The sequence below is a fragment of the Dipodomys spectabilis genome, unplaced genomic scaffold, assembly GCF_019054845.1.
Source record: "Dipodomys spectabilis isolate Male_0828 unplaced genomic scaffold, ASM1905484v1 ptg000187l, whole genome shotgun sequence".
Lineage (NCBI taxonomy): Eukaryota > Metazoa > Chordata > Mammalia > Rodentia > Heteromyidae > Dipodomys > Dipodomys spectabilis.
Window position 1 is genome coordinate 1,820,522 of NW_024870864.1, and position 25,373 is coordinate 1,845,894.

At 39.5% G+C, this 25,373-nt stretch overlaps 1 protein-coding gene across 1 annotated transcript in view; it reads left to right on the forward strand.

Annotated features, from left to right (window-relative positions):
- Positions 1–24,721, forward strand: part of LOC122121346 (mitotic checkpoint serine/threonine-protein kinase BUB1-like) — a 42,563-nt gene extending 17,842 nt beyond the window's left edge. The window contains exons 11-25 of the mRNA XM_042695521.1: positions 444–502; positions 5,447–5,575; positions 5,667–5,777; positions 6,434–6,530; positions 7,500–7,581; positions 9,290–9,464; positions 13,197–13,284; positions 16,896–17,134; positions 18,780–18,923; positions 19,839–19,954; positions 20,277–20,438; positions 20,619–20,776; positions 20,871–21,042; positions 22,173–22,279; positions 24,439–24,721. Of these exons, the coding sequence (XP_042551455.1) occupies positions 444–502; positions 5,447–5,575; positions 5,667–5,777; positions 6,434–6,530; positions 7,500–7,581; positions 9,290–9,464; positions 13,197–13,284; positions 16,896–17,134; positions 18,780–18,923; positions 19,839–19,954; positions 20,277–20,438; positions 20,619–20,776; positions 20,871–21,042; positions 22,173–22,279; positions 24,439–24,634 (2,035 nt within the window). The 3' untranslated portion in view covers positions 24,635–24,721. The remainder of the gene's footprint in view (positions 1–443; positions 503–5,446; positions 5,576–5,666; positions 5,778–6,433; positions 6,531–7,499; positions 7,582–9,289; positions 9,465–13,196; positions 13,285–16,895; positions 17,135–18,779; positions 18,924–19,838; positions 19,955–20,276; positions 20,439–20,618; positions 20,777–20,870; positions 21,043–22,172; positions 22,280–24,438) is intronic.
- The last annotated feature ends 652 nt before the right edge of the window (positions 24,722–25,373 follow it).

Below are 25,373 nucleotides of genomic sequence, written 5' to 3' on the forward strand. Positions count from 1 at the left end.
GTAGCTGTTATTTTTAATCCGGACATTATTTTGTGACTGTAGGCTCATCACTGAAACACCAGAGCTTCCCCTGTTTCAGGTGCCTGGAACTGGATGTTACATTTAACCTATACTATAAATGAATGCATTTAAATTAGAGAAGATGTTACGCTATCCTGACACATAAAAGATGGTTATTATGGTGCTAAAATTCAGAATCAGTAATTTACACAAGTATCAGTACATGGATTTATTTGTAAGACTTTCTTTAACTGAAAGGAAAAATATCTGAAAGGAAAAAAAAATAACATTGACTTATAACATGGACCTAGAGTTCTATCTGTGTTTTAACCACGGGCTTATAATTGTTGCCTAATTTCTTTTACTATTATGTCTTGAGAATTAGGCAAAAGGTATATATGTAGTTTTATTCTTCAGCATATCTCAAGAACTTTCTTTTCCAGATGTATGAATCAGACTACTCATGAGTTCAAGCCACAGATTGGGACTGAAATGAAAGAAGGTGTGTTTCATTATAACAACTTCATCCTGACTTGTTTGGGCAGATTTCTCTTGGTGTTACTCATTGTCTGTGTTGTAGCTGTGCTTTTGGAAACTTCAGACAGACCTTACTAAACCTAAGTTTAGCAAGCTTGTTATTAGAGAGCAGAGCCCCAGACCATTTCAAATCAAAGTAGAAATCCACTTCTTCATAGATCAGAATCCTTTGAAAACCTAATTTATTGGGGCCGGGAAAGTGGCTCATTGGTAGAGTGCTTGCCTTGCATGCATGAGGCCCTGGGTTTGATTCCTCAGCACCACATAAACAGAAAATGCCAGAAGTGGTGCTTGGCTCAAGTGGTACAGTGCTAGCCTTGAGCTGAAGAGCTGAGGGACAGCATCCAGGCTCAGAGTTCAGTCCCCATGACCAACAAAAACAAACAAACACACATACAAACAGAAACCTAATTTATGAAAACTTCTATTAGCAGCATCTTAATGTAAAATGCTTGTCATCTTTAGTGTGTTAGTTGGGAAAAGTAATGCAGTGTTTAATACTATATAATCCTATTTGCTACTCTACTGGAGGCATTTGCATAGCTGATTGATGATAAGTTGTATACATTAATAGGTCTCATTTGGATATTTGGACATTTGAACTTTTCCTCCATATGAAGGTAGCATGATTATCCACTGACCATTTGTGGAAACGGGCTCCTTGAAACAGCTGACCATTACACCAAACAGCTGAGACTTGTTGATTGCACCAAGATATGTTGCCTGTTCTCCAGAAAACAGGCATTGTACTGAGAGGTAGCTCTGAACAGAACAGTGAAAGTCTCCCAGGACAGGAAGTACAATGATCCCTCACCTATTGTGGGAATTACATTCCAGAGACCCCTGCAATAGGTGACAATACATGAAGTAGCAGCATTATATTTATTTTATGATTTATATATTTTAAGGCCTTATAAACCCTACTCTCCTATAAACCTTTCCCACTTTCTTATTAACGTTTCCCACACTCTTATAAATAATTCATATACTCTTTTTTTTTGGGGGGGGTCTGGCCATGGGGCCTGAACTCTGGGCCTGGGCACTGTCCCTCAGCTCTTCAGCTCAAGGCTAGAACTCTACCCCTTGAGCCACAGCACCACTTCCGGCTTTTATTCTTTTTGCTTATGTGGTGCTGAGGAATTGAACCCAGGGCCTCGGGCATGCAAGGCATGCGCTCTACCACTGAGCCACCTTCCCAGCCCAATTCATATACTCTTAAACACTTAGTACAGTCTTTAACTTATGAAATTTTAACAACATACAAAATTATATATAAGTACTGTCAGTGAAGTATACTACAACTTGAACAATGAAAATCATGAATTATGTAGTTGTGCAGTGCTGATGGCGGTGAAGCTGATGCCAATGAGATGAATATTGCAAAGACAAGAAGAGCATTACAGCTCTTCTGAAGGTACCACTTCATCATGTGGTGCGGTATTTTCACCCTGGGCCGTAACTTCTATTTCTGTTAAAGGCATAGGCGAAACTTTTTGTCTGAGTGATAAACATTGTTATGGAGAGTTCCTGGCACTTCTTTTCTTCTGAGTGAGCTTTTTTTTAATTTTCATTGTGAAAATACCATACAGAGGGATTACAATTACACGGGCAAAGTAATGAGTACATTTCTTATAAAGCATTGTTGCTCCCTTCTTTGTTTGCCTCCTCCTTTGTTTCCCCTTCCCATCCCTTCTCATCACCATCCCCCTCACTCACCCCCTCCAGAGCCAAAGTTGTAAAGTTCATTTTTGACATAACATCTTGCACATCTCATTGTTGCAATGGGTCTACCTGTATCTCTGTTTAAACAATTTGTTTTTCCCTTTCCCTCCACAAATTATACCAACATCAAATACAATGAAAACAGGGGTTATACTGTGGGGGAGGGACATACAAATCAACAAAGAAATATCTCATAAACATGTTAGAAACAATAGCAAGCAAGAAAAAACGTTTCTGTCATTAGCTGACATGCCACTCTCAATTGTATTTACGAAGTGCAACAAATGAAGCATATGGAGATCCCACTCTTCAGCCACTTGCTGAAGTTCTTGGCCATCCCATCCATAGTTGCAAGACGATCAAGTATTAGGTCAACCTTCTCTTCTCCAAGCTTTAGTTCATCTTGTTCCTCATCCTCTTCGCTTGCTGACTTTGTCCTCTCCATCAGATCTTCATCTGTCAATGGTTCTGAGTGGATATTGATCAGGTCATTCATGTCATATCTTTTAAACCATCTCCTCCTAGTAGTTTTGCCAGCTTCACAGCCTTTGCTACGGCAGAGTGATGGACTTCATCGGGAGAATTCCTTATAATCATGGACCACTTCTGGTCACGAATTTTTCCAGCTGGCATTTACTGTTTCACTCTTCATCTCCTTTATGACCTTCTGAATATTTAGGAGCCATGATACAAATAAGCCTTTAACAAGAAGTCTTCACCTGCATCCACACCTTCAATTAAGTTTTACAGGGCATTTCACGTGTAGAGCACCTTAAAAGTGGACGTAATACCTTGATCCACAAGGTGAATGAGCTATGTAGTATTTGGTAGCAAAAACTCTTATCTGGACACCATTATATGACATTGCCCACGGTCAGAAGCACTTTGTTTTTCTCTGGCAGATAAAGATTAACCTCCATGATAAATCACTGGTGGAACCAATCAGCTGTGAGAGTTTCATGATCCAGGCCTTGGAGTTGTGCATCCAATACACAGGCAACACATTCTTATTCTTCTTTTATAGGGCCCTTGGGTTTTGAGACTTAAAATAAATGCATTCCCACATGTAATCAGAGTTACTCAATCTTTTGGGGCCTTTAAATTAGGGGCTTTGACTTCATCCTTCATAATAAAAGTGTGAGATGGCATTCGTTTCCAAAATGAGCCTGTCCCATCCATGTAAGAACGTGTTTAGGAGCTTCAATGGTGTCTCAGTGGTAACGCCTCACATTCATGAGGCCTTGAGTTCAATTCCTCAGCACCACATAAACAGAAAAGGCCCAAAGTGACACTGTGGCTCAAGTGGTAGACAGCTAGCCTTGAGCTGAAGAGCTGAGGGACAGTGTCTGGGCCCAGAATTCCAGCCCCATGACTGACCAAAAATAAAAGAAACCTTGTTCAGGCTTATAGCCCCTTTCCTGGATGATGGATTTGAACATTTTCACATATACCTGGCTCCAGCTTTATCTACAGAAGCAGCTTCTCCATGCAGAGAAATGCTCTTGAGTCTAAAGCATCTTTGAAATTTGTCAAACCAACCCTTGCTGGCACTGACTGGGGTTGATCTGATGGTAGAAACACTTGACAGTCCTGCTTCTACATCGTCATCCTCCTCACCATCGTGAACATCCATGCTTTCTGCAAAACGATCATAAAGTTTCTTGGCCTTTGTCCAGATGGTGTTGGTATCCAGTGAGATCTTCTTGCTGCAGTCATTTATCCACAAGGCCAATGCAGACTCCACCCTCATAAAGCCCTTATTGCAGGAAGTGACCACCCACTTTGCAATCTTGTTAAAAGTCATTGTTGCTGCAAAACTGATATTCTTCTTGTCTTTATATAGCCAGCAGTAGATTTGTTGATCCCGTAATGGCGGCCTACAGCGGCATAGCTTTTTCCTTCCTTTAACGTGTTAAGAAGTTCCACCTTTCCTTTGATGGTAATCATCTTTCTCTAGCACTTGGGTTGGCTCCCAGAAGCAAAGACACAGAATGTTTAGGTGGCATCATGGGGCTTGAAATAAATTCAAACTTCTATGAAAATTTCACACCATGGCAGAGCAACACTTTGTGTAGTAATCAATTTGTTGATGTGAAGTGGACAGGGAGAGATGCTTAATGTATCGACACAATGTGGGAGACCAGACAGACCAATGCTACAGTCACTGAGCCAATCAGCATCCAGTGCTGTGGTTGTTCACCTTCCATTTCATCAGCCAGTAGTGTGCCTTGTACAATCTCACACTGGCAAACTTGCACACACGGTAATGGCTTACTGCATTTCCATTATGTACAATAGTTTTCATCCACTGATGAAATACATACTGTATTTTATTTCAATTTAGTATTATCTTAATGTTTTAATTAACATTTATAGTGTTATATGGTTTAAAATATTTGCACAAAAATAATTAAAATAACTTATGTAAATACCTATATACTGCAAAATCCTACAATATGGTGAAAACTCTATCAAATTAGATAAATATTTTTTTTAACCTGTAATACAGTGAAGCCACAATAAGTGAACCCCGATATAGTAAGGGACACTATATTAATTCTGAGGTTGGATTTCTGAGAAGGTAATAATGAATGACTAGAGATAGGAGTTATCCACATAGCTAAATTGACAAGTCTGTTTTAGGCAGAAGGAGTAGCAAGCACAGAGCCCTCAGGAATGCCTCTGGTATGTTCTAAGTTCAGTAAAGACACTTCTCACCTATAGGGTGAGCAGGGGAAGGAAGAAGAAGTTGCATATGACCTAAGCAAACAGGTTGGGCTGATCAGAGCTTTTTACACCATTGTCTGACTCCAACTGAGTGAGATGGAAGCAAATCTTAAGAGTTACAGTGTTAAGAGTAAAGATTTAGAGCATAACTATAAGCAGGTAGTTTTATGATACAGGAAAGCTGAGGATGCTATTTATGACAAAACTGCTAAGTGGGTCATTCACAGAACAGATGGCTCATCCCTGAGCCTTCATTTTGCTTTCTGTAAAAGGATATTCCTCATCATACCAACTGCATAGTACTATTACAAAGATAAGTACCAAGTATATGAAAACAATAAATAATTTTAGTTATTATTGACTGTGGTAAGCTTGTTGATTGTACTGAGTTCCTCAATGTGCCTTGCATTGTATTCTGATTGAGCTACTGACAGTACATTTTGATTCATTCCTTTGCCAGCATGTGAAATACAGAAGGTAGCTAGTGTAAGTTCATTTCACACAACTCCGAACACCTCACTAGGAATGGTTCAAGCAACACCATCCAAAGTGCAGCCGTCACCCACTGTGCATACCAAGGAAGCATTAGGTAAAGTATATAATTTTGTGTGTGACCCCTATAACAAATTAAGGAAAGCTCTTTTGTAACCTCTTGACAAGTATTCTTTTTGTTCTTTAAGGTTTCATCATGAACATATTTCAGGCTCCTACAATTCCTGACGTTTTTGATGACAAAGATGAATGGACATCACTAGATCAAAATGAAGATGAATTTGAAGCCCAGTTTCAAAGTAACAATTGGTTTAAAACTTACTAAGTACATAGCATCATGGGGGCTACCAAAGGTGTTATCAGGGATTATATAAGAGGATAGGGAACACATGAAATAAAAATATGACAATTTGATAAGGTGACAGTGTGAGTGATAGATTTTTTTTTAAAATATAGCAGTGCTGAAGAAGGACAAAATCCCCATAGTTAGAAATGGTCAGAAAGAGATGTGACTTGAACTGGTTGTGGTAGAGAAATGGCCAAGTGGAATGTTGGAGCCCATGCTAGGAGCTAGAGGTCACAATAATTATTTGCAAGATCTAGTTAGATTTAGGAGGGCTAGAAATACAAGCTGATAGTTTATTTCATAAAGGAAATGAAAAACAAAACCACTGGGAGCTTTTATTGAATAATTCAATGTCAGTAGCAGTGCTGCAGGAAAATGACCAATACTTTTATTTATGTACGAAAGGAATTTATGACCCAGTGACCATAGTTAAGTCACTTCATTTCACTACAAAGTGACTTCCTGCACTAATTAGTATTATTAAAACTGATACCAGTTCTTTTTATGTAAGTTGTTTCTTCTTATTTATAGTTAATGTCTAATGTAAAGGATAGTGATTTTTCCTCCCCTAGGAAAATAATGAAATGCTATTTTTTTATTCTCTTGCAGAAAATGCAACGTCTTCTGGAGCTTGGGGGATCAATAAGATTATGTCTTTGTCATCTGCTATCCCTATTTTTGAAGATGGAAACCAAGAAAATTATGGGTAAGGAAATATCTAATTAAAATAATATTGGGGAGAATGCATGTTGTCACAGTGCCACAGGATCTATGGAGGTGCCTGCAGGACTCAAGTTGATAGACAGTTTGGGAAGAACACAGCTTGCTGACCAGATGGTCTAGGTTCCAGTCCTAGCTCTGCCACTGACAACCTATTTGACCCTGTAACCAGGAGCTAATTACCAAAGTTCTACCTATCTACAGTTCTGTGTAGACGATCCCAGACAGCAGACCTGCCACAGCAAAAGGATAGTTGTGAAGGAAATTAGAGTCTGGTTACAGCTTGAGAGAGGGCTCAGTTGGTGGATTCTCTTGATTCAAAACTATTTTCGATGTAGATGAGGAACAGGTATTTATACAGGCCCAATTTATATTTGCAGGAGGATAAGTGGTAAAGGAAGTAGCTTTTGATGAGTAATGTTGCTTAAAGAATACGTTCGGCAGGGGACTAATGTTGGAGAGCCACATCAGACTCTAGAGAGGGGTGGCTCTGAAAGCCTCACTATTCATAGCTTAAACTATGGAACAAGAGATGTCAGTGTGAATTACCAGTATCCTGATAGGGAAAAACTTCATTGAAGCAGAAAGAAGACACGATCAGCGTCCAGAGCAATATTTCAGAGGTAGGCCAGAAACAGGAAGTAAGAAATAACTGACATTTTATAAATAAAATCCTTCACATTTCACTTTTCATAGTCCTTATTCTTCTTTTGCCCCCAAAACTTGGAACTGAATTTGACAGAAATTGTATTTTCCACCCCTTTTGAGTAATCTAGATCAATAATGTTTATAGGTGATTCAGTTTGCATTGTTTTGTAGAATGGTAGTAAAAATAAGAATACCTAAAACTATTAACTCACGTGTAAGTGGAAAATCTTCTGACATTCACTTTTAAGTGTAGCATCTATTTTATCAATAGATTTTAGGATTCTGAATTTTTCAACTCTCTCCTTAGATTACCACAGCCTAAAAATAAGCCTCCAGGATCCAGGACCTTCGGGGAACGCTCTGTTAGCAGATTTCCTTCAAAACAAAATGTAAGCAAATCTCTGGTTTATTTTGAAATGGATCTTTACAACTCTTTTCATTTTAGGAATTGATTAGTTCTCCAAATGGTCTGAGGTATGTCCAACTGTATTGGAAAATATAGTGTTCTATGAACAATGTGTTTCTTTCAAAGCATTATTCAACAACTTTTTGAGTACCTGTAATATGTCAGATACCGGGATAGAAAAATATTGAAGTTGATATGATTCTTACTCTTAAGAAATCACTAGTACCTGCTGCAGGTAGGGCCCATGCATGTATGCTAACCATGGGAAACAAGAATCTTTTTTTAATATAACTATGGCCCCATGACCGAAAAAAAAAAAGTTCTTTAAAGATTCTTAGTTTAATGGTAACCCTTCAGTAAACACCTTAAAAATAACCACTCGAGCCACAGCACCACTTCTGGGTTTTTCTGCTTCTGTGGTGCTGAGGAATAGAACCCAGGGCCTCAAGGCAAGCACTACCACGGAGCCACCTTCCCAGCCCCTCTTTAAAGAACTTTAAGAGAATTTGTGTAACTTCAAGCAGTTCACTAGACTCACAAATTTTATATGTTATATAATCATAAACTTGGTGATTATAAATTACTTTGCTGGTGATTTCCTGAGTTCTTCAGCTCAAGGCTAGCACTCTCCCATGTGAGCTACAATGCCACTTCCAGTTTTCTGGTGGTTTATTAGGGATAAGAGTCTCAAGGACATTCCTACCCAGGCTGGCTTTGAACGTCATCCTCAGATCTCAGCCTGCTGAGTAGCTAGGATTACTGGAGTGAGCCCCTGGTGCCCGGCTCAAAGAATAAATATTGAATAAACAGTATAATTTATAAAGGACCTATGAATTCTTTCCTGATGTCTTTCCAGGAGTGTAATTCTCTTTTCAAGTTTGGGCAAGATGTAGTAACTTGCTTCTAACAAATAGAGTAGGGAAAGAAAAAAATAATTCATAGTGAAGAAACCTCACAGATACCTTCTCAAGTGATTTGCTTAACTCATCAGTAATAAATTATATTGAAATGTATGAAAAGGGTACTTCGCAGTCTTCCTCAAAATCTGTAAATCTAGTCTAACCATGAAAAATTAAATAAGCCTAAATTAGAGGGGCATCCTACACAGTTGCTGGCCAGTCTCCCAAAGTGTCAGTGCAAAAAAAAGTAAGAATGACCCATAAATAGCCATGTGGAGGGGAGACTAGCAGGCAGGACAGCTAAATGCAGCATACTGTGAAATCCTAATAAGGTCTTAAGTTAGTTTATTGTTTACCTTTGGAATGTACCAGGTTCTAGGAGAGGTTAAAGAATTCTTACTGAAGAGAAGAACTGTGTACTACTGTATTTGTATCTCTTCAATAAAACTAGACTTTTTTTCAAACTTAAAAATGTAAAAGCAAAAACAAAAATGTGCTTTGCTCTTCTGAGAAGTGCTAAAGGTAAAAATTAAGATTTGATTTTCTTAATTCCTCTTTAATAAACATTTTTCAGCTTTGTTTTAGTTTCTTTGACATGAGGTCTTACTATGTTGTCCAGGCTGGTCTTGAACTCCTGAGCTCCAATGATCCTCCTGCTTTAGGCTCCTGAGTAGCAGGCACTATAAGTCTATGTCACCTGCACCTGGCTTCATCTTAACATGTTAATGAGTTAAAATGTCATAGACAAAACAGGGAAAGTATTGCTGTTTTTCAGTTCATCCTCTGTTGTAGGAAATGCCTCACACTGAAGAGTTTTTAGATGATTCAACCATCTGGGGTACTCGCTGCAACAAAACCCTTGCACCCAGTCCTAAGAGCACCAGAGATTTTACACCTGCTGCCCAACTTGTATCTACACCGTTCCATAAGCTTCCAGCAGACTCAGAGCACATGCTAGAAGATAAAGGTGTGTATCACACTGTTTTAATGTCTGTCTTTTATGAACTTCAGTTTATTTAGTATTAAGCTTTTCTACTTAAAAATTCTATAAAAGTTTGAAAATTAAAATTAAGTATAAAATTTGTCAGTTGTCTTTTTCCGCTTTGGTAGACTTCATAAAGTCTGTGTATTTTCAGAACTTAATGAACAGGTAGAAAGAGAAAAATATCAAGCAAATTGTAGTTGTACATGCCGATAATCCTAGCATTCAAGAAATTGGCAAGAAGATCAAAGCTAGCCTGAGCTATGTAGCAAGACCCTTTGTCAATAGAAAGAAAAAATTATAGAAGTGTTTAAAGGCAAATAGACAAACGCAAAGTAATGTGTCTAAATTTTATTATTTTGGACCAAGTATACTATACAGAGAAAGTCATTTTTAGAGAGTAATAAAGTCATATTTTTAAAGAGTAACCAGACTTATAGCTTTTAATTCCACCCCACCCAGATATAAAACCTCTTATATAAAAAAATCTTTATACTTATGAATTAAGCTTTAAAATTATTACATTGAGCACAGTTAATTATTAGCTATTAATTAGCCAACTATAAAATATATTCTGTCAGCTGAGTACAGCGGCTCACACCTGTAAGCCTCGATATTTCAGAGGCTGAGATTAGGAGTATTGCTGTTTAAGCCTAGCCTGGACAAAAAGTTTGAAAGACTTCCATCTCAACCAATTAAAAGCTAAGCACAATGACCAGTGCCTGCCATCACAGCAAAATGGGAATGTAAAAAGGAGGATCACAGTTGAGGCCAGCACCACCAAAATGTGAGACCGTATTATCAAAACAGCAAAAGAAAAAGGGCTAGGTTTATAACTCAAATAGTAGTGACCAAAGAATTTCACTTGTCAGATGCAAGCATACTTTGGTGGAGTTAAGAAACTGTAGACAAAAGTTTTGACTAAGGAATCAGCTCTTTTCTAAGATTACTAATCTAGTGTGTTCATTTATATTTTTCTTTGGGGGGGGGGTGTCAATATTTACAGTTCTTTAAATCTGAAGAAGGGAATTTAGTTGAAACATGGGCTATTGCTAAATGCTATCACAAGCTTGCTACTTGAATTTTAAAAAATAAAATAAAAGCTTCCCATTCAGGAAACTATAATCAGTGAAGAGTCTTTCAAAACGTCAACTGACTGTTCTTAATTTGCCCCTCTGGCTCTATAAACAGAAGCTAATGTTTTAACATTGAGAAGTCAAGTACCTTTTCAGTGAGAGACTGACTAATAAGATTTACTGCAGTCTAATGCTTGGTTACATAGAGTATTAGCATTACTTGGTAGAAGTCTAATATGTCTATCCTGCCTACTACAGATAAGAATACATAGTTTTAGGTTAAAGGCAGCCATGATAAGTAATAACCACATTTAAACCATCTTAATCAACTAAAAGTTGATTCAGTAAAGTTTGTTAAGCTGAAGGACATAGAAATCCCTATGCTCGGAAAGCACTGTTACTGTCCATGTCCTCTTTGGATTCTGAAACTGGTGTGCCTGCCTTTCCCACCCATCATCCCCCATGCCTGCTAGGGACCTCTTGGTAAGTCAGCCTGTCCACAGTGGCCTGCCACTCTCTGGACTCTTGTCTTAAGGATCATAGGGACTATTTACAGAGAGTCAAAATGCTCACATATATTAGTAATAGCTATTTGTGTGTATGTGTGTGTACTGGTCCTAGGGCTTGGCCTCGGGGCTTGGTCTCTGTCCCTGAGCTTTTTTCCTAAAGGTTAGTTCTCTACACTTGAGCTATGGCTCTATTTCTCTCTTTTTGGTAGTTAACTAGAGGTGAGCATCCTATGAGCTTTCCTCCTAGGGCTGGCTTCAAACCAGAATCTTCGTATCTCAGCCTCCTGAGTGGCTAGGATTACAGGCATGAGCCACCAGTGCCTAGACTACCAATTGATTTTTTTTCTTATTAATACAGTATTTATTTGTCTTTCCTCTGTCAAACCCTGAGCCAACCACTTTCCCCAGACTTCCTGAGGAGTTACAGGAAAAGGAACATACAGGGCAAACAAGACATGGGAGCAATAAGTATGGAAGGTAGAGACTGCTCCTTCACATGGTGAAGATGATGAGAAAGGCCACATGGGATCCAAGAGGGCAAAGCCCAGAATGGCATAGGAGAAGAGCTGCTGCTTCAGATGATTCCTGGTATAACCAATGATGAGGCTCCGAAACACTGCCAATCTCACACATACACAGAAATTCCTATTACTAGTATGTGTGAGCATTTTGACTCTCTGTATATAATCCCTATGATCCTTAAGACAAAAAAGTCCAGAGAGGGACAGGCCACTGTGGACAGACTGACTAACCAAGATGGGGGTGACGGATAGGAGTGGCAGGCACACCAGTTTCACCAGCCACCCCAACTGGCGGCTTCAGCCCCCATGAACTTGGCTGCTGTGTCGATGTCCCTTGAGGGTGCTGGTTTGGAAGCTGTAGCTGGGGACGTGAGGTCAGGGGACATGGGCCTGCTAAGCTGCTGTGGCTCTCATCTGTCAGTGTCTGTGATTGGTTCAGTACCACAGCAGATAGTGGTCAGCTCAGCAGCTGACAGGTACTCTTGACCAAGGAGGGAGTAGAGGCAAACTTGGAGTAGGCATACATTTTCAGTGATGAGGTATGGCAGAAGAGCTGCCCCCAGGCCGGAGAAAACAGAGCCCAATAGGTTTTTTCAGTGATTTTATTCCCTATTTTTCAATCTTACAGCAACTTTTTTCCATGCCGAAGTCAAACCAAAGGATTTAATTGTGCTAAATGAATGGAAATAATGTATTTAGAATATCCTTTTTTGTACATTCCTTATACAGGGCAAAATAAGCAGTCATTGATATGAAGGTACTACTTTACACTTTCTTTTCTGCCAAGCAATACAGTATTTTTGTGGCTATTAGGCTAAGATATAGTTGTCATTTCAAATAGTGTTTTCTAATTTGTTCAAATTCTATCTCAGGAGTCACCTAATAAGAATGGAAAGAGAAATCTCATTTGTTATATGAAAAGTCACACAACCCTCTCCATTTGAAATCAAAGAGCAAATTCTAAAATCAGCCATTGAACATTGATTGACTCCGTTTAGGTGAATTAATGTTAGAGATAAAGGAAAGAATCACATCCTAATTGGCAGTAATTATCCATCTCATTTGTGACATTAGGCTGTTTTTAGGAGACATGGTTCTTGGCTTACATTGAAAATAATCTATAAGAAGTATATCTGGGGCTGGGAAGGTGGCTCAGTGGTAGAGCACTTGCCTTGCATGCCTGAGGCCCTTGGTCCGATTCCTCAGCACCACATAAGCAAAAAGAAAAAAGCCGGAAGTGGCACTGTGGCTCAAGTGGTAGAGCGCTAGCCTTGAGCTGAAGAGCTGAGGGACAGTGCCCAGGCCCAGAGTTCAGGCCCCATGACCAGACCCAAAAAAAAAAAAAAGAAAATTTTTCAAAGGTCTCAAACTGTTGTGCTTGAATTTTTGGTATGTTTGGTAAAGACCAATAGCACAGTAATTTTCTGCAAGTTCATAGGAAAAATAGATATAAATTATTTTTTATATAGCAATGTTTATCATAGAATACAATTTTGAAACTATTGTCCAAGTCAGCATAAAAAAGGAATCCCAGACTTTGTAAATATCAAATGTGTGTATACACATATGTGCACATAATGTGTCTATCTCTATTTTTTTTGTATGTTTCAGAAAATATGGTGACAACACAGGGTACATGTGCAACTTTAACCTCTCATGAAGAAAAGAGGGTACAGCCTCCTAAAGACAGAAAATTCGGGTATAGTATGTTCTCCATTTCATTGTAGCTTTGCATTTTAAGATGTAATTGAACACCTAATCTAAACCCTCAAGGGCTCATGGAATTTTTTTTGACTGGTACCTTTTAAGTGAGAATTGTGTCTATGAATGTGACCATAGTGATGAGCCTGAGCACTGGGTATAGCATGACAGTGACCAAATGAGTGTGACCATAGTGATGAGCCTGAGCACTGGGTAACAGTGAGCAAAGCAGCTGGGGTAACAGAATTCTTGTGAGAACCTTTAACGAAACTGACTTCCATTCAATTTCAAGATTAAAACTGCAAATCCTCTTACCAGACAAAGACCCTTGCAGAGCTGTGCCAACACATAATCACCCCTTTATACCCATTGTCATTAAAAAAAAAAATAAGTAACTTTCTTTTAAGAGAAGAAGATAGAGTGCTTAAGCCTCCTTCAGTGTTGGTGCAAGGTACAATACTTTGCAGGAGTAAACTTCTTCCATATTTGATAGACCATTCCATGAAATCAATAGTAAAAGTAGCTGCTTTCTTAAGTACTTATATTCTAGGCAAGGTGCTTATGCTTTTCATGTACTGTGCCCTGTAGTTCATCCTTACAATAACAGAGTTGTGGGAATTATTCTCCTCTGTTATAGATGAGCAAATCACTTCCAAGAGGAATAAATTATTGACCTAAAGTCATAGGCCCTATGGTTTATGGAACTGGAATTTGAACCCATATTTTTTTTTCTTCAGAAACCTTGTTTTTTCCACCATGCTAAGCTATGTTACCAAAAGAAACAAACAAAAAACCACTGATATGATTTTCAACTGACCGGCAAGATCAGTTTTTTAATTTTTTTATCAGTAAGTTGGCCATTTTCTACGTGTTTTCTCTTCATTTTTCTGGTGAGAGGCTTGTGCCAACAAGAGATTGCATGGCATGGTGTTGTTCTGTACTGCTACCTGGAGTTTTCCTAAGTCCAGGCAAGTTTTTGATTCACAAGACTACTTTAAACCATAGTTAAACTTAAAAGAAGCCAGGTGATAGTGTCTTATGCCTATAATCCTAGCCACTCAAGAGGCTAAGATATGAGGATCACAGTTGGAAGCCAGCAAGAAAGTCTTTGAGACTCTTATCTCCATTAAACCATCAGAAAACCAGAAGTGGGGCTGTTGCTCAAGTGGCAGAGCATTAGCCTTGAGCAAAGAAGCTCAAGATTGCCCAAGCTCTAAGTTCAAGCCCCAGGATGGCACCAGAGGTGGGTGGGGGGAAAATTTTAACTTAAAAGAAATAGAACAAAAATCCAGTGAGATGCACACTGCCAAGGGTCTATTTTCTTTGATACTTCCCTTCCCTCTGTACCAGTTAAACTGTAAGGAAACAAGACTTATCATGCCTCTTGCCTTGTTTCCCACTGGTTATTTTTAGGACAAGGTCTTGTTTCCCACTCAGGCACGCAGACTGCTGAGCCTCAGTCTACATACTTTAGTCTTTTCATAGTTGTGGGGATTATAGGCATATGCCACTGCATCCATTTTCCTCCATGGAAATGGAGTCTCGTGGAGTTTTCTTGTCTCAACTGTCCTGGTCCTACCATCCTACCATCCTCCCAACCTCAGACTCCCACATAACTTAGGATGACAGATGTGTATCACTACACCCAGCTGTGGGTTGAGGTAGAATCTTGCAAACTTTTCTGTCCAGGCTGGCCTTAAATCACAATTCTCCCATTCTCAACCTCCTAAGTTACTAGGATTGTAGGCATGAGCTACCAATGCCTGGCTTTGAGCGTTATTTTTTACCATAAGCAACAGGTGACACAGTGATATTCTATCTTTTTAGATATTCAGAAGAAAAGAGCTTAAAATTCATTCTTATGGAGAAAGTTTATTAGTTGTGCACCAACAATAATTTGGATACTCATATCATTAGAAAGCAATGTGTAAGGGTTTGGAAGCCCTTTTTCATTGTGTATAAATACCTTTAATATCTATTTAAATAGTGAATAAGTTATTAAAATCCTTGGAAGTAGTATAAGAAACCTGACAGACAGGTTAACATCACCAATGATAAATCGTGGTGATACATGTTGATGCCACAGAAGGAGAACACTGTGCTGCTCTGATAGTCTTCCCAAACACCAGTCATCACAGTGTAGATGTGAGAAAAATATCAGAAACCCAGTTCTGTTAAGGTCCTGGGAAGAAAAGCCTTGTCAGAATTGTCATTGGAGAGTAAGGAGAGAAAAAAACAGTCCAGCTAACTACAACATCATATCTAGGACTGGATCTTGGAATAGAAGATGGACAATAGTAGAAGAACTGACAACATCCAAATGACAGTTAGATTTGAGTAGCAAAGTGCAAGTGTTTTTTTGTTAGTTTTCACAGAAGTACTTTCTAATAGGAGCTGATAACATTAAAGGAAATTGACAGGAATTTTCCATCATCCTTACAACATTTCTTTAAAACTATTCCAAAAGAAATTTACAGTAATGGAAGTGTGACAAGAAGTAAAACTAGCAGCATATTAAATTACATATATAGATTTACTCCTGTGAAAACAAGCATTTATATATTTGTGGATGTCTATTTGTTGATGCAAGGGCATATGTAAGTGGAGATACACAATCAAAAGTCTCTTCTTTGTGATTCTCCATAGTTCTGTTCTCTATACTGAACCACTGTTCTAGGGAAAAAGCAAGGTTAGTTTCTTTTAAGACATCTTATATAACATGTGGCTGATTTGTTAGCACTGAATTCACATCCAATGAGACTGTACTTCCTGCTGAGTGAAGGTTAACTAATACCTATATTTTCTCTACAAGGCACTTTACAGCCTTCCTGCACTTAGGTGTATCAGACTGCCCTTCACTACTACAACAAATTGAAGACATTTTAATAATGAAATGAACAACAAAAAACACAAGAATACAAAACCATATGACCCTATACCATAAAAAAGATAGTATTTAAGTAAAGCAGTGAGGCAGAACCTGACCTGGTTTTCACTTGATACTGGGAATATGTATATTGGTTTACTCAAATTTGTTATTGCTCTCTGCAATCTGAAAATGAAAAATGCAAAATCACATGAGTATTCATCTTGTAGTTATGCATTAATGATAGCATGTAGGTGAATTCACCACTGTGAAATTGATGAATGAGGAATAACTTTGCATACATGTACTACCATGCACACACATGTACATATGCGTGTGTGTTTATAGAAATGAATTAAGATATTGAATTATGGTTGATATTTTATTTTTCTCTCAATATCATGTAAGAAATCTTCTTAAAATGAAGTTAGACCTGATTACAGTAGCATTCTTAGATGGAACTTGAGGGAAGAAACTCATTCCTCTCAATTTTCTACCACTAATACCCTGTGTATCACCTCACTTGTTTAAGACATTATATGTCTTTAATTTTTATTTCTATTCATATACTAATTTTATGTATTAGTCTAAAAATGATTTAATCAACAGACTGTGAGGCAGTTTTGAAATGGAATTCCTAGAATGGTAACTAACAGGTAACTGTTTTGTGAAACTTTCATGTGATCAAATCAAATAGGCTTCTAATCACCTTTCTTTGTCTCTTACACTTGTTACATATCTAGTGTAATTCAAGACAAAAGTCCAGTACAAACATTCCTGCCTGACATGACTTCAGCATCTGTACATCAGCCTCGCCAACCTGCTATGGGTGATGTGCTCACCCATAAGGCAGTGGGGGTCCTTGAGGCTCTAAAACATAGAGGCAGTGACCTTGACATCATGGAGCACACATCAGATGCCAGCCCTGCACTTCAAGCACAATGGACACAGATTAGTTCACTTGGGAATGTCAATGCTGCAAGTATGCACAGATGTTCACTTGTAGTCTTGCTATAAGAACAGTAGCATGGACCGAGTGCCGGTGGCTCATCCCTATAATCCTAGCTACTCAGGATGCTTAGATCTGAGGATTGCAGTTCAAAGCTAGTCCAGGCAGGAAAGTCTGTGAGACTCTTATCTCCAGTAAATCACTAGAGAACCGGAAGTGGCTCGGTGGCTCAAACAGTAGAGCACTCACCTTTATCTGAAGAGCTCGGGTACAGCGCCCAAGCCCAGAGTTCAAGCCCCACAACCGACTAAAAACAAATAAAAAAAAAGAACAGTGTGGGGAAAGCTGTTCTGTGAAAAACATCAGAACGAGGACTTGCACATCACTGAGTAGAACACATGCTCAGAACAGAACCTATGCCTGCATCTCAATTCTATTTAGTGGCAATACATTTGAAGGGCAGGTCAATCTGTTTTAATCTTAAATGATAGCAGGACAACTATTGTTAAAAGAGGGAATTAGCCGGGCACTGGTGGCTCGCACCTGTAATCCTAGGTACTGAGGAGGCTGAGATCTGAGGATCACAGTTCAAAGCCAGTCCGGGAAAGTCCGTGAGATTCTTATCTCCATTAAACCACCAGAAAAATGGAAGTGGCACTGTGGCTCACATGGTAGAGCACTTGCCCTGAGCTGAAGAGCTGAGGGACAGCCCCAGGCCCAGAGTTCAAGCCCCACGACCTACCAAAAAGAAAAGAGGGAACTAGAACCTAAGGGCCTATAATACTATTTCCCCTCATTTTACAGACAAGTCAGCATTGCATTTGTGGTTGAGAGCACAGACTGCAAATAGACTACCTAGATTCTAAATTGGGTTCTAATGCTAGCACTCCCTCCTAAGTAGTCATGTGACCTTGACTAAAATTGTTTCCGTTCTCGTTCGTCTATCGTTTGTGTGAAGCAGAAGTAATGCTAGTATCTACCTCATGGGATCATTGGAAAAACTAAGTGAACATTGGTTCCTTAATAAATGTGAAATGATCTGAACACTGTTCTATACATGCTTAATTCTAAGGAAATGATAACCCCCTAGTGGGTAAGACTTTCAGAAATTTCATAACACTCTTGGAGAGAAGGCTTTGTCTTCCCTTTAAAAAGTGTTTTTGTTTTTGGTTTTGTGGACCCAAAGCCCATCTCCTATGTGCGAGTTGTGCATAGGTAGTAGAAATCGTTTGTCAAGACTAGAGTGTAGAGCAGTTGCTCTAGCCTACTATGTGAGAAGCCTTGGGATTGATTCCTAATATTGATACTCATGTATGTGGGTATAAGTGGAGAAACAGTTAAAGAATATGTGTATCTGAGCACATTAGAAGTAACTAATGTCCAAGTGTGTCTTTAGACACAGTTGTCATCATTAAAGTTGTGATCCAGTACCTCCATAAATTGAGAAAGATGTAGCCAATTGATTCCCTTTGTCAACAAATGAATATTGGCCAAACTTATAAATTTTAAATGGCAATAAATACACTGAAATATCAGTTCTGACATTTGAAAAAAGTTTATTATTGAATTAATATTCTATTAAGATCAAAGCTTTTGAAAACTTCTTAATGTCTCAACTTGCTTTCTCTAAAATTTCATTAGAATAATTTGTTCCTTTTTTTGTTCCTGTTTCTCTTAGAGTTTACAGTTGAAAACCCATGGGATAATGACTTGATTCTTAAGCTTTTATCTGGACTTTCTAAACCAGTGAGTTCATATCCAAATACTTTTGAGCACCAGTATAAACTTCCAACCATCAAGCCTAAAACTGAATTCCAATTAGGTAAGAATTAATAGAGAACATAACTTTGAATTCTTTGATAACATGTATATAGAAGATGCTAAAAGTAATATATCCTGTAACACATGGAGAAACTAATGAAATCTGAAGAAAGTGTGGCATTTAGTTAATAGGAACATACTATGGATCTTTATTTGTGACAAGCCTGCCATAATTATGTAGAGTTAACAGGCTAGACTGCAGTGGTTCATGCCTGTAATCCTAGCTACTCAGGAAGCTGAGATATGAAGGTCGTGGTTCCAAGCCAGCCCAAGCAAGAAAGCCAGGGAGACTCTTATCTCCAGTTAACTATCAAAAAAGTCAGAAGTGGAGCTGTGGCTCAAGTGATTGAGCACTAGTCATGAGCAAAAAAAAAAGCTCTGAGACAGTGCATAAGCCCTGAGTTCAAGCCCCAGGATAGGCGCGCGCACGCACACACACACACACACACGCGCGCACACACACACACCTCAAAACAAAAAGTTAATTGTAGGGCAACTGGCTGTATACTATGTAGAACTTTGTCCTTTTTATTCTGTTGTAAAAACACATACATTGTCCCAAACTTTGTTTATTAGCGCTTTACAAAAGATTTTTACATGTTCTTACCAACATCTCGAAAGTCATACAAAGCAGGAAGCACGAGTACCCTTTCTAAAATGTGAAATCATTGGTGAGAGGGAGACACATGCCCAAGGCCATGCAGCTCAATGTCCTGAGCCAACATCACACCTCTGTGCCAGAGATTTGTTAAGAAGGCTCCTTGGTGCCAGGTCTTTCTTTCACTTTTTTCTAGACCTTCCCCTATTTATTTTTATTCATCAGAGCAGTTAAAAACCAAGAAAAATTGTACAAATTCTTTATTGTGTAGTCACTAATGATTCGGGCCTTTTCTCATTTTAACACTTTTTTTCCAAGGTCCTTCGCTGGTGTATGTCAATTGCCTTCTTGGAGAAGGAGCTTTTGCCCAGGTCTATGAAGCTACCCTTGGAGATGTGAATGAGGTGAAAAATAAGCAGAAATGTATTTTAAAGGTAAATGATCTCAGGGGGTTCTTGTTTAAGCAGTATAGAAGTAAATTTTATAACAAAAGTTCTTTGCCTCCTTTTTTTCCTTAAAACTATGTTTTCATTGAGATCTGTAGTGAACGATTACATAAGAACTATCCTGTGAAGACTCAGAACTGCCTTGCCACTAAAATTATCCTGAAGTAGTAAGCCCCATGTTGTAAAGCAGTTCATAGATTATCATCACTCTTTATACCATGTCCTTTATTGGAATGGAGCTTGCTTTCTTGGTATCCTATCCAGAATGTGAAATGGGATATGAATGTCATGGATCTGATTTGTATTACAGGTCCAGAAGCCTGCCAACCCCTGGGAATTCTACATTGGGACCCAGCTAATGGAGAGACTCAAGCCAACCATGGAATACATGTTTATCAAGTTCTATTCTGCCCACTTATTCCAAAATGGCAGCATATTAGTAGGAGAGCTCTACAGCTATGGAACATTATTAGTAAGTGTTTTGTTTCCACGATATGGTCATGAATTTGAAGTGCATTTCTGCTTTATGCCTTGCACCTGTCTTTTGTGGTTAGAACGTTTGCTGGACAGGAAGGTGAGGCAAAGCCTTTTTGACTAGAAATTTCATGTATCCTCCACAACCAACTCAGGGTGTCACTTGCATTGTTTCTAGAATGCCATTAACCTCTATAAAAATACCCCTGAAAAAGTGATGCCGCAGGCTATCGTCATCTCTTTCGCTATCAAAATGCTCCACATGATTGAACAAATTCACAGCTGTGAGATCATTCATGGAGACGTTAAACCAGACAATTTCATCCTGGGAAACAGGCAAGTGCTCTGTAACAGGCCTCCTTCACCCTTCTCTAGCAGCCGCTTGCTGTTTGTGCTCATGCATCTTGACCCTTGTTTTTGTTTAATCTAGATTTTTGAAACAGGATGATGATGATGATTTAGCTGCTGGCTTGGCACTGATTGACCTGGGTCAGAGTATCGATATGAGACTTTTTCCAAAAGGAACTACATTTACAGCCAAGTGTGAAACTTCTGGTTTTCAGTGTACAGAAATGCTCAGTAGCAAACCATGGAACTACCAGGTATGGGAGTAAAACAAGAGCTTTGAAAACTTTTTCCTCTCTCTCTTATCAGATTTTCAAAATGAATTTGGGATTCTACTTAATTAAACTAGTGGGTGAAGGAAAGGTCAAACTTATGGCTGAGGGGGAAGATAGAATTATTCCTGAGCAATATACCTTTCTCAAGTCTATCATCAGTAAAGGGGAGCAAATGCATTGTCAAAGTTTGACCCTAGGAAAAAGCACTGATTTGTGACCTTTCAAAAGGAAGTCATGCTACCAGGATCCAGCTTCAGTTGTAGATGAAAGCAGCTTGGTTTCCTTTTGGGGCCAGAAATAGCTGGACACCCCAGCCTATTGACTGTGGGCAGAATTGAGCCAGTGTTGCACACACCTGGCTGTTTTCATAGGCAAGAAGGTGAACCTGACTGCTATAAGATGATGCTGCCAGATGTCCTCCCAGAATACCTCATCCAAAAGATTGCATCACTATTATCTAGCCTAAAGAAATGCGGCACAATTTCCATCAATGTTAGTTCTCAAGTAAAGAGAATACTAATTAGGACAAATGTAAAGTTTGAAACTAGGTTAACAAAATCTCTACCCAGTTTCCATGTGGGTAGAAACTATGGCTTTTCAGGAGCCATAGTTAAAAGGGGCTAGGGTGGGAGTCTGATTTCTATTCTACTGCCAATAAGACCTCCACCTGCACAAATGCTAATCTCCCATTTCGTCAGGCATGGAGGGGGACAGACAGTTTGTTGTCTCATAGACTTGGGCCACAGTGGAGGGTTCTTTTCAGTTATAAACATCATATAACCACCAGAATCCCAGGGGAAGGAGTTGGAGCTCCCAAGTAAAGGATTCTACTGTTGTATTTGTCGCATGCAACAGAATAAAAGACTTGGGAAGAACACTAACTAGGTCAAGAAGCACAGAGCTTTCTAAGGGGCCACCTCGGGAGACAAGGGTGTTGCTCTCCCATGGAAGCTTCAGGCAGGGCCTAGACAAGCAGTGGGGCATCTCAGTAGCTTTCAGAGAAATCGTTAAAGCCCTATGGTTATATAACAGTGTCCAAGTTAAAAGTTACATATTTATAGGCTCGTGTGCAAATTACTATTGAGTGACATGCACCTGTGTTTTCTCTACAGATTGATTACTTTGGCGTTGCCGCAACAGTATACTGCATGCTCTTTGGCACTTACATGAGAGTGAAAAATGTAGGAGGTGTCTGGAAGCCTGAAGGTCTTTTTAGAAGGTGGGGATTGGCAATAGTGTGACAGTGAAAAGAATAATATAGCAGAATGGTGGTGAGTTTTGTCTGGCAGGAAAAGGAGTTCTGTCGCAGCATGGAAAACCTGTCTTGGGCAGTGTGGTGACAGCTCAGTACTGACACAGGCAATGTTCAGATCGCATGGCGCCACCACTGCTGTTTCCCCACATGTAAAAATGGAGCAGCCAAGGCCTAGAGAGTAGCTCAGTTCCAAAAGGGCCTGGGTTTCATCCCCAGCACCAGATGAAAAGGGCCAGGAGCAACCAGCGCTACATGGCATCACTGAAAATTGCCAGCTGCATGGTTGGATACTGTGAACTCCAGTTTTTCTCTCTACCCATGGGAGGGAGGACTCAACTAATGTCACTGAGCCTCAGGATTTTCCCATGTGTTTTCTTGTCTCTGTAATGGGAATAATGCAGATTCTTCTCAGATGTTTCTTATAAGAAGCAAAGGAAATTATGAAGGTGCTTTGAAAGTTATATAGTAGGAGGACACAGCTTTCTATTATAGGACAAATTTTAAGCCCCATCCTTATCTTACTTTAGTTCACTAACAGTTTGTTCTGATCTACAAAATTGCAAGAATGGTCTGGAGCTCATCCTGTCGGTGTGGATGGCTCTTCCAGAGTAGCACCTTGTGAATGTACTACCGGTGCTGTGTAAGGTTAGGTACATGTATGTTCCTTATATGACTTATACTTCCTTCTCTTAATGCTTTTTTTTTTGTTTGTTTTGTGTTTTGGTCAGTCATGGGGCTTGAACTCTGGGCCTGGGCACTGTCCCTCACCTTCATTTCAAGGCTAACACTCTACCACTTGAGCCACAATGCCATTTCCAGCTTTTTCTGTTTATGTGGTGCTGAGGAATCGAACCCAGGACCTCCCTCATGCATGTGAGGCAAGCACTCTGCCACTGAGCTGCCTTCAAAGCCCCACCTTCTCTTAACGTTTTTGAGGAATAAAAACTCATACAGAAAAGTACTCTCATACACACAGCTTACTGGAAATTTACATGTTGATATTCTTTAGAAACAAAAACTTAAAACTTGGATCTTCCTCACTCCCCATCATCTTCCAAAACTGAAGAACAAAAAAGCAGCTGGTAATAATTTTATGAAATGTCATGTGGTATTCATAGATGAGGTTCAATCTCTTCAGGAAGACTAAAACAGCTATGTTTTATTTTGTATAATGGATCATTAGATTGAGCATTCTTCCTGCCTTCTTTCTCATGCTTATAATGGGAGGACCAGATAGTTGTTCAGAAGGCTTCCAGCTCTGGCAAGTGAAGGGAAAGACTGAAGCTCCCCTCCACAGGCCCGGTGACCAGGCTCTGGAGTCTAACTTCAGTGTGGTGTTTTCTTCATAGGGGCTTCTCGCCAAGATAGGAAGTTTGCAGTGTCTGGAACTCTAAAGACTGAGCACACTCAGGGCAGTGCATGCAGCCTGTCTGCTGTCTGCTTGGTTCAACTGCATTATGAGATTCTGACTATTCTGTACTATTCACAACCAGCCAGAAGCAGATAGCTTTTCAACCATGTTTCTCAAACCGAATGTGTTCAGATATTTGGTTGGATCTTTTGTTGTTCTTGTTTGTGATGGGTTCAGTGCTTCCATACATTTTTTTCTTTTTTGAGGTGGGGATTACTGGAAAAACTCAGGGCACTGTGCTTGCTAGGAAGGCACTCTACCTCTTGTCACACCTCCAGCCCCCTTTTTGCATTGGTTATTTCTGAGATAGGTCTCACTTCATATGCTTGGATCCTTCTCCTTAGGCTTCCCCAGTCATCACTGGAAATGACAGACTCAGGCCACTGCACCTAGCAAAGGCTGGGCTTCCCTCATAGTTTGGGGTAACAGGTATGCATTACTGTGCCCAGCCATTGGTTAACATGGAGTCTCATAAACTTCTTTTATGTCTGGGCTGTTCACAAGCTATGATTCCTCAATCTCTGCTCCCAAGTTGCTGGATTATGGGCTTGAGTCACACTGTACCTGACAGTACTTGCATTCTCACTCAGTAAATGGTATTTAGGTGGGAATTGTCCTCTTATACCATCCAGGCTCTCAGGAGTCAATGTGTGAGCATATTGTGTGTTTTGAAGGCTGTGTTTTATCCACTGTTGATGCTTTGTCTCTTCAGGCTTCCTCATCTGGAGATGTGGGAGGAGTTTTTCCACACCATGTTGAATATACCAGACTGCGACCATCTCCCATCTTTGGATTTGTTAAGGCAGAAGCTGAAGAACCAGTTTCAACAGCACTATTCAAGCAAGATCCGAACCCTGCGTAACAGGCTAATTGTGCTGCTCATGGACTATAAACGTTTGAGAAAGTGAAATGCAGATGGGGACACTCTCCAGAAGACACTGTGTAAAGACTGATTTTTTTAATGTGTTTGTTACAAATAAAGTCCATAAAACAGACCCATGTAACTTAGTTGTAACAAATACTCCAACCAAATTAACAAGTGGGAGGTTGGAGGCAGCTAACTAATGGATCTGTTCCAGTAGGCAAGCATTCATGACAATGCATGTGAACCTTCCCAAGAAGACACATTGGATACCCTGGCCTTTTTAAGCCAAAACTGGGCCAACATGACTTTTGTCCCTTCCTTCTGTGTAAAAGGAAAACTTCCAAAAGACACCCAGGGTCTTAAAAGCTTTTGTGGGGAAAAAACAAACAAACCTGTCTGTCCTTTACAGTACCATTCAGTGGAAAATCTCTATTCTTGGAAATAATTTTTTTGGGGTGGTCAGTATTGGGATTTTGAACTCAGGACCTTCATCTTGCTAAATAGGTACAATACTGCTTTTATTGACTTTAGAGCTAGAAGGGCCCTCAGGTTGCACAGGTCTTCCTGAAAACATCTGAGACGCACAGTGCAGGAGTGTGAGGTGAATTACTTCCTTTTGCAGTATCCTCAGCCACCATGGCATTGGCCATGGGGCTAGAACTCAGGCCCTAAGTGCTGTCCCTTATTTCTTTCACTAGGCTAATGCTCTACCACTTTGAGCCACAGCGTCACTTCCAGTTTTCTGGTGGTTAATTGGAATAAGAATTTCAGACTTTTCTGCC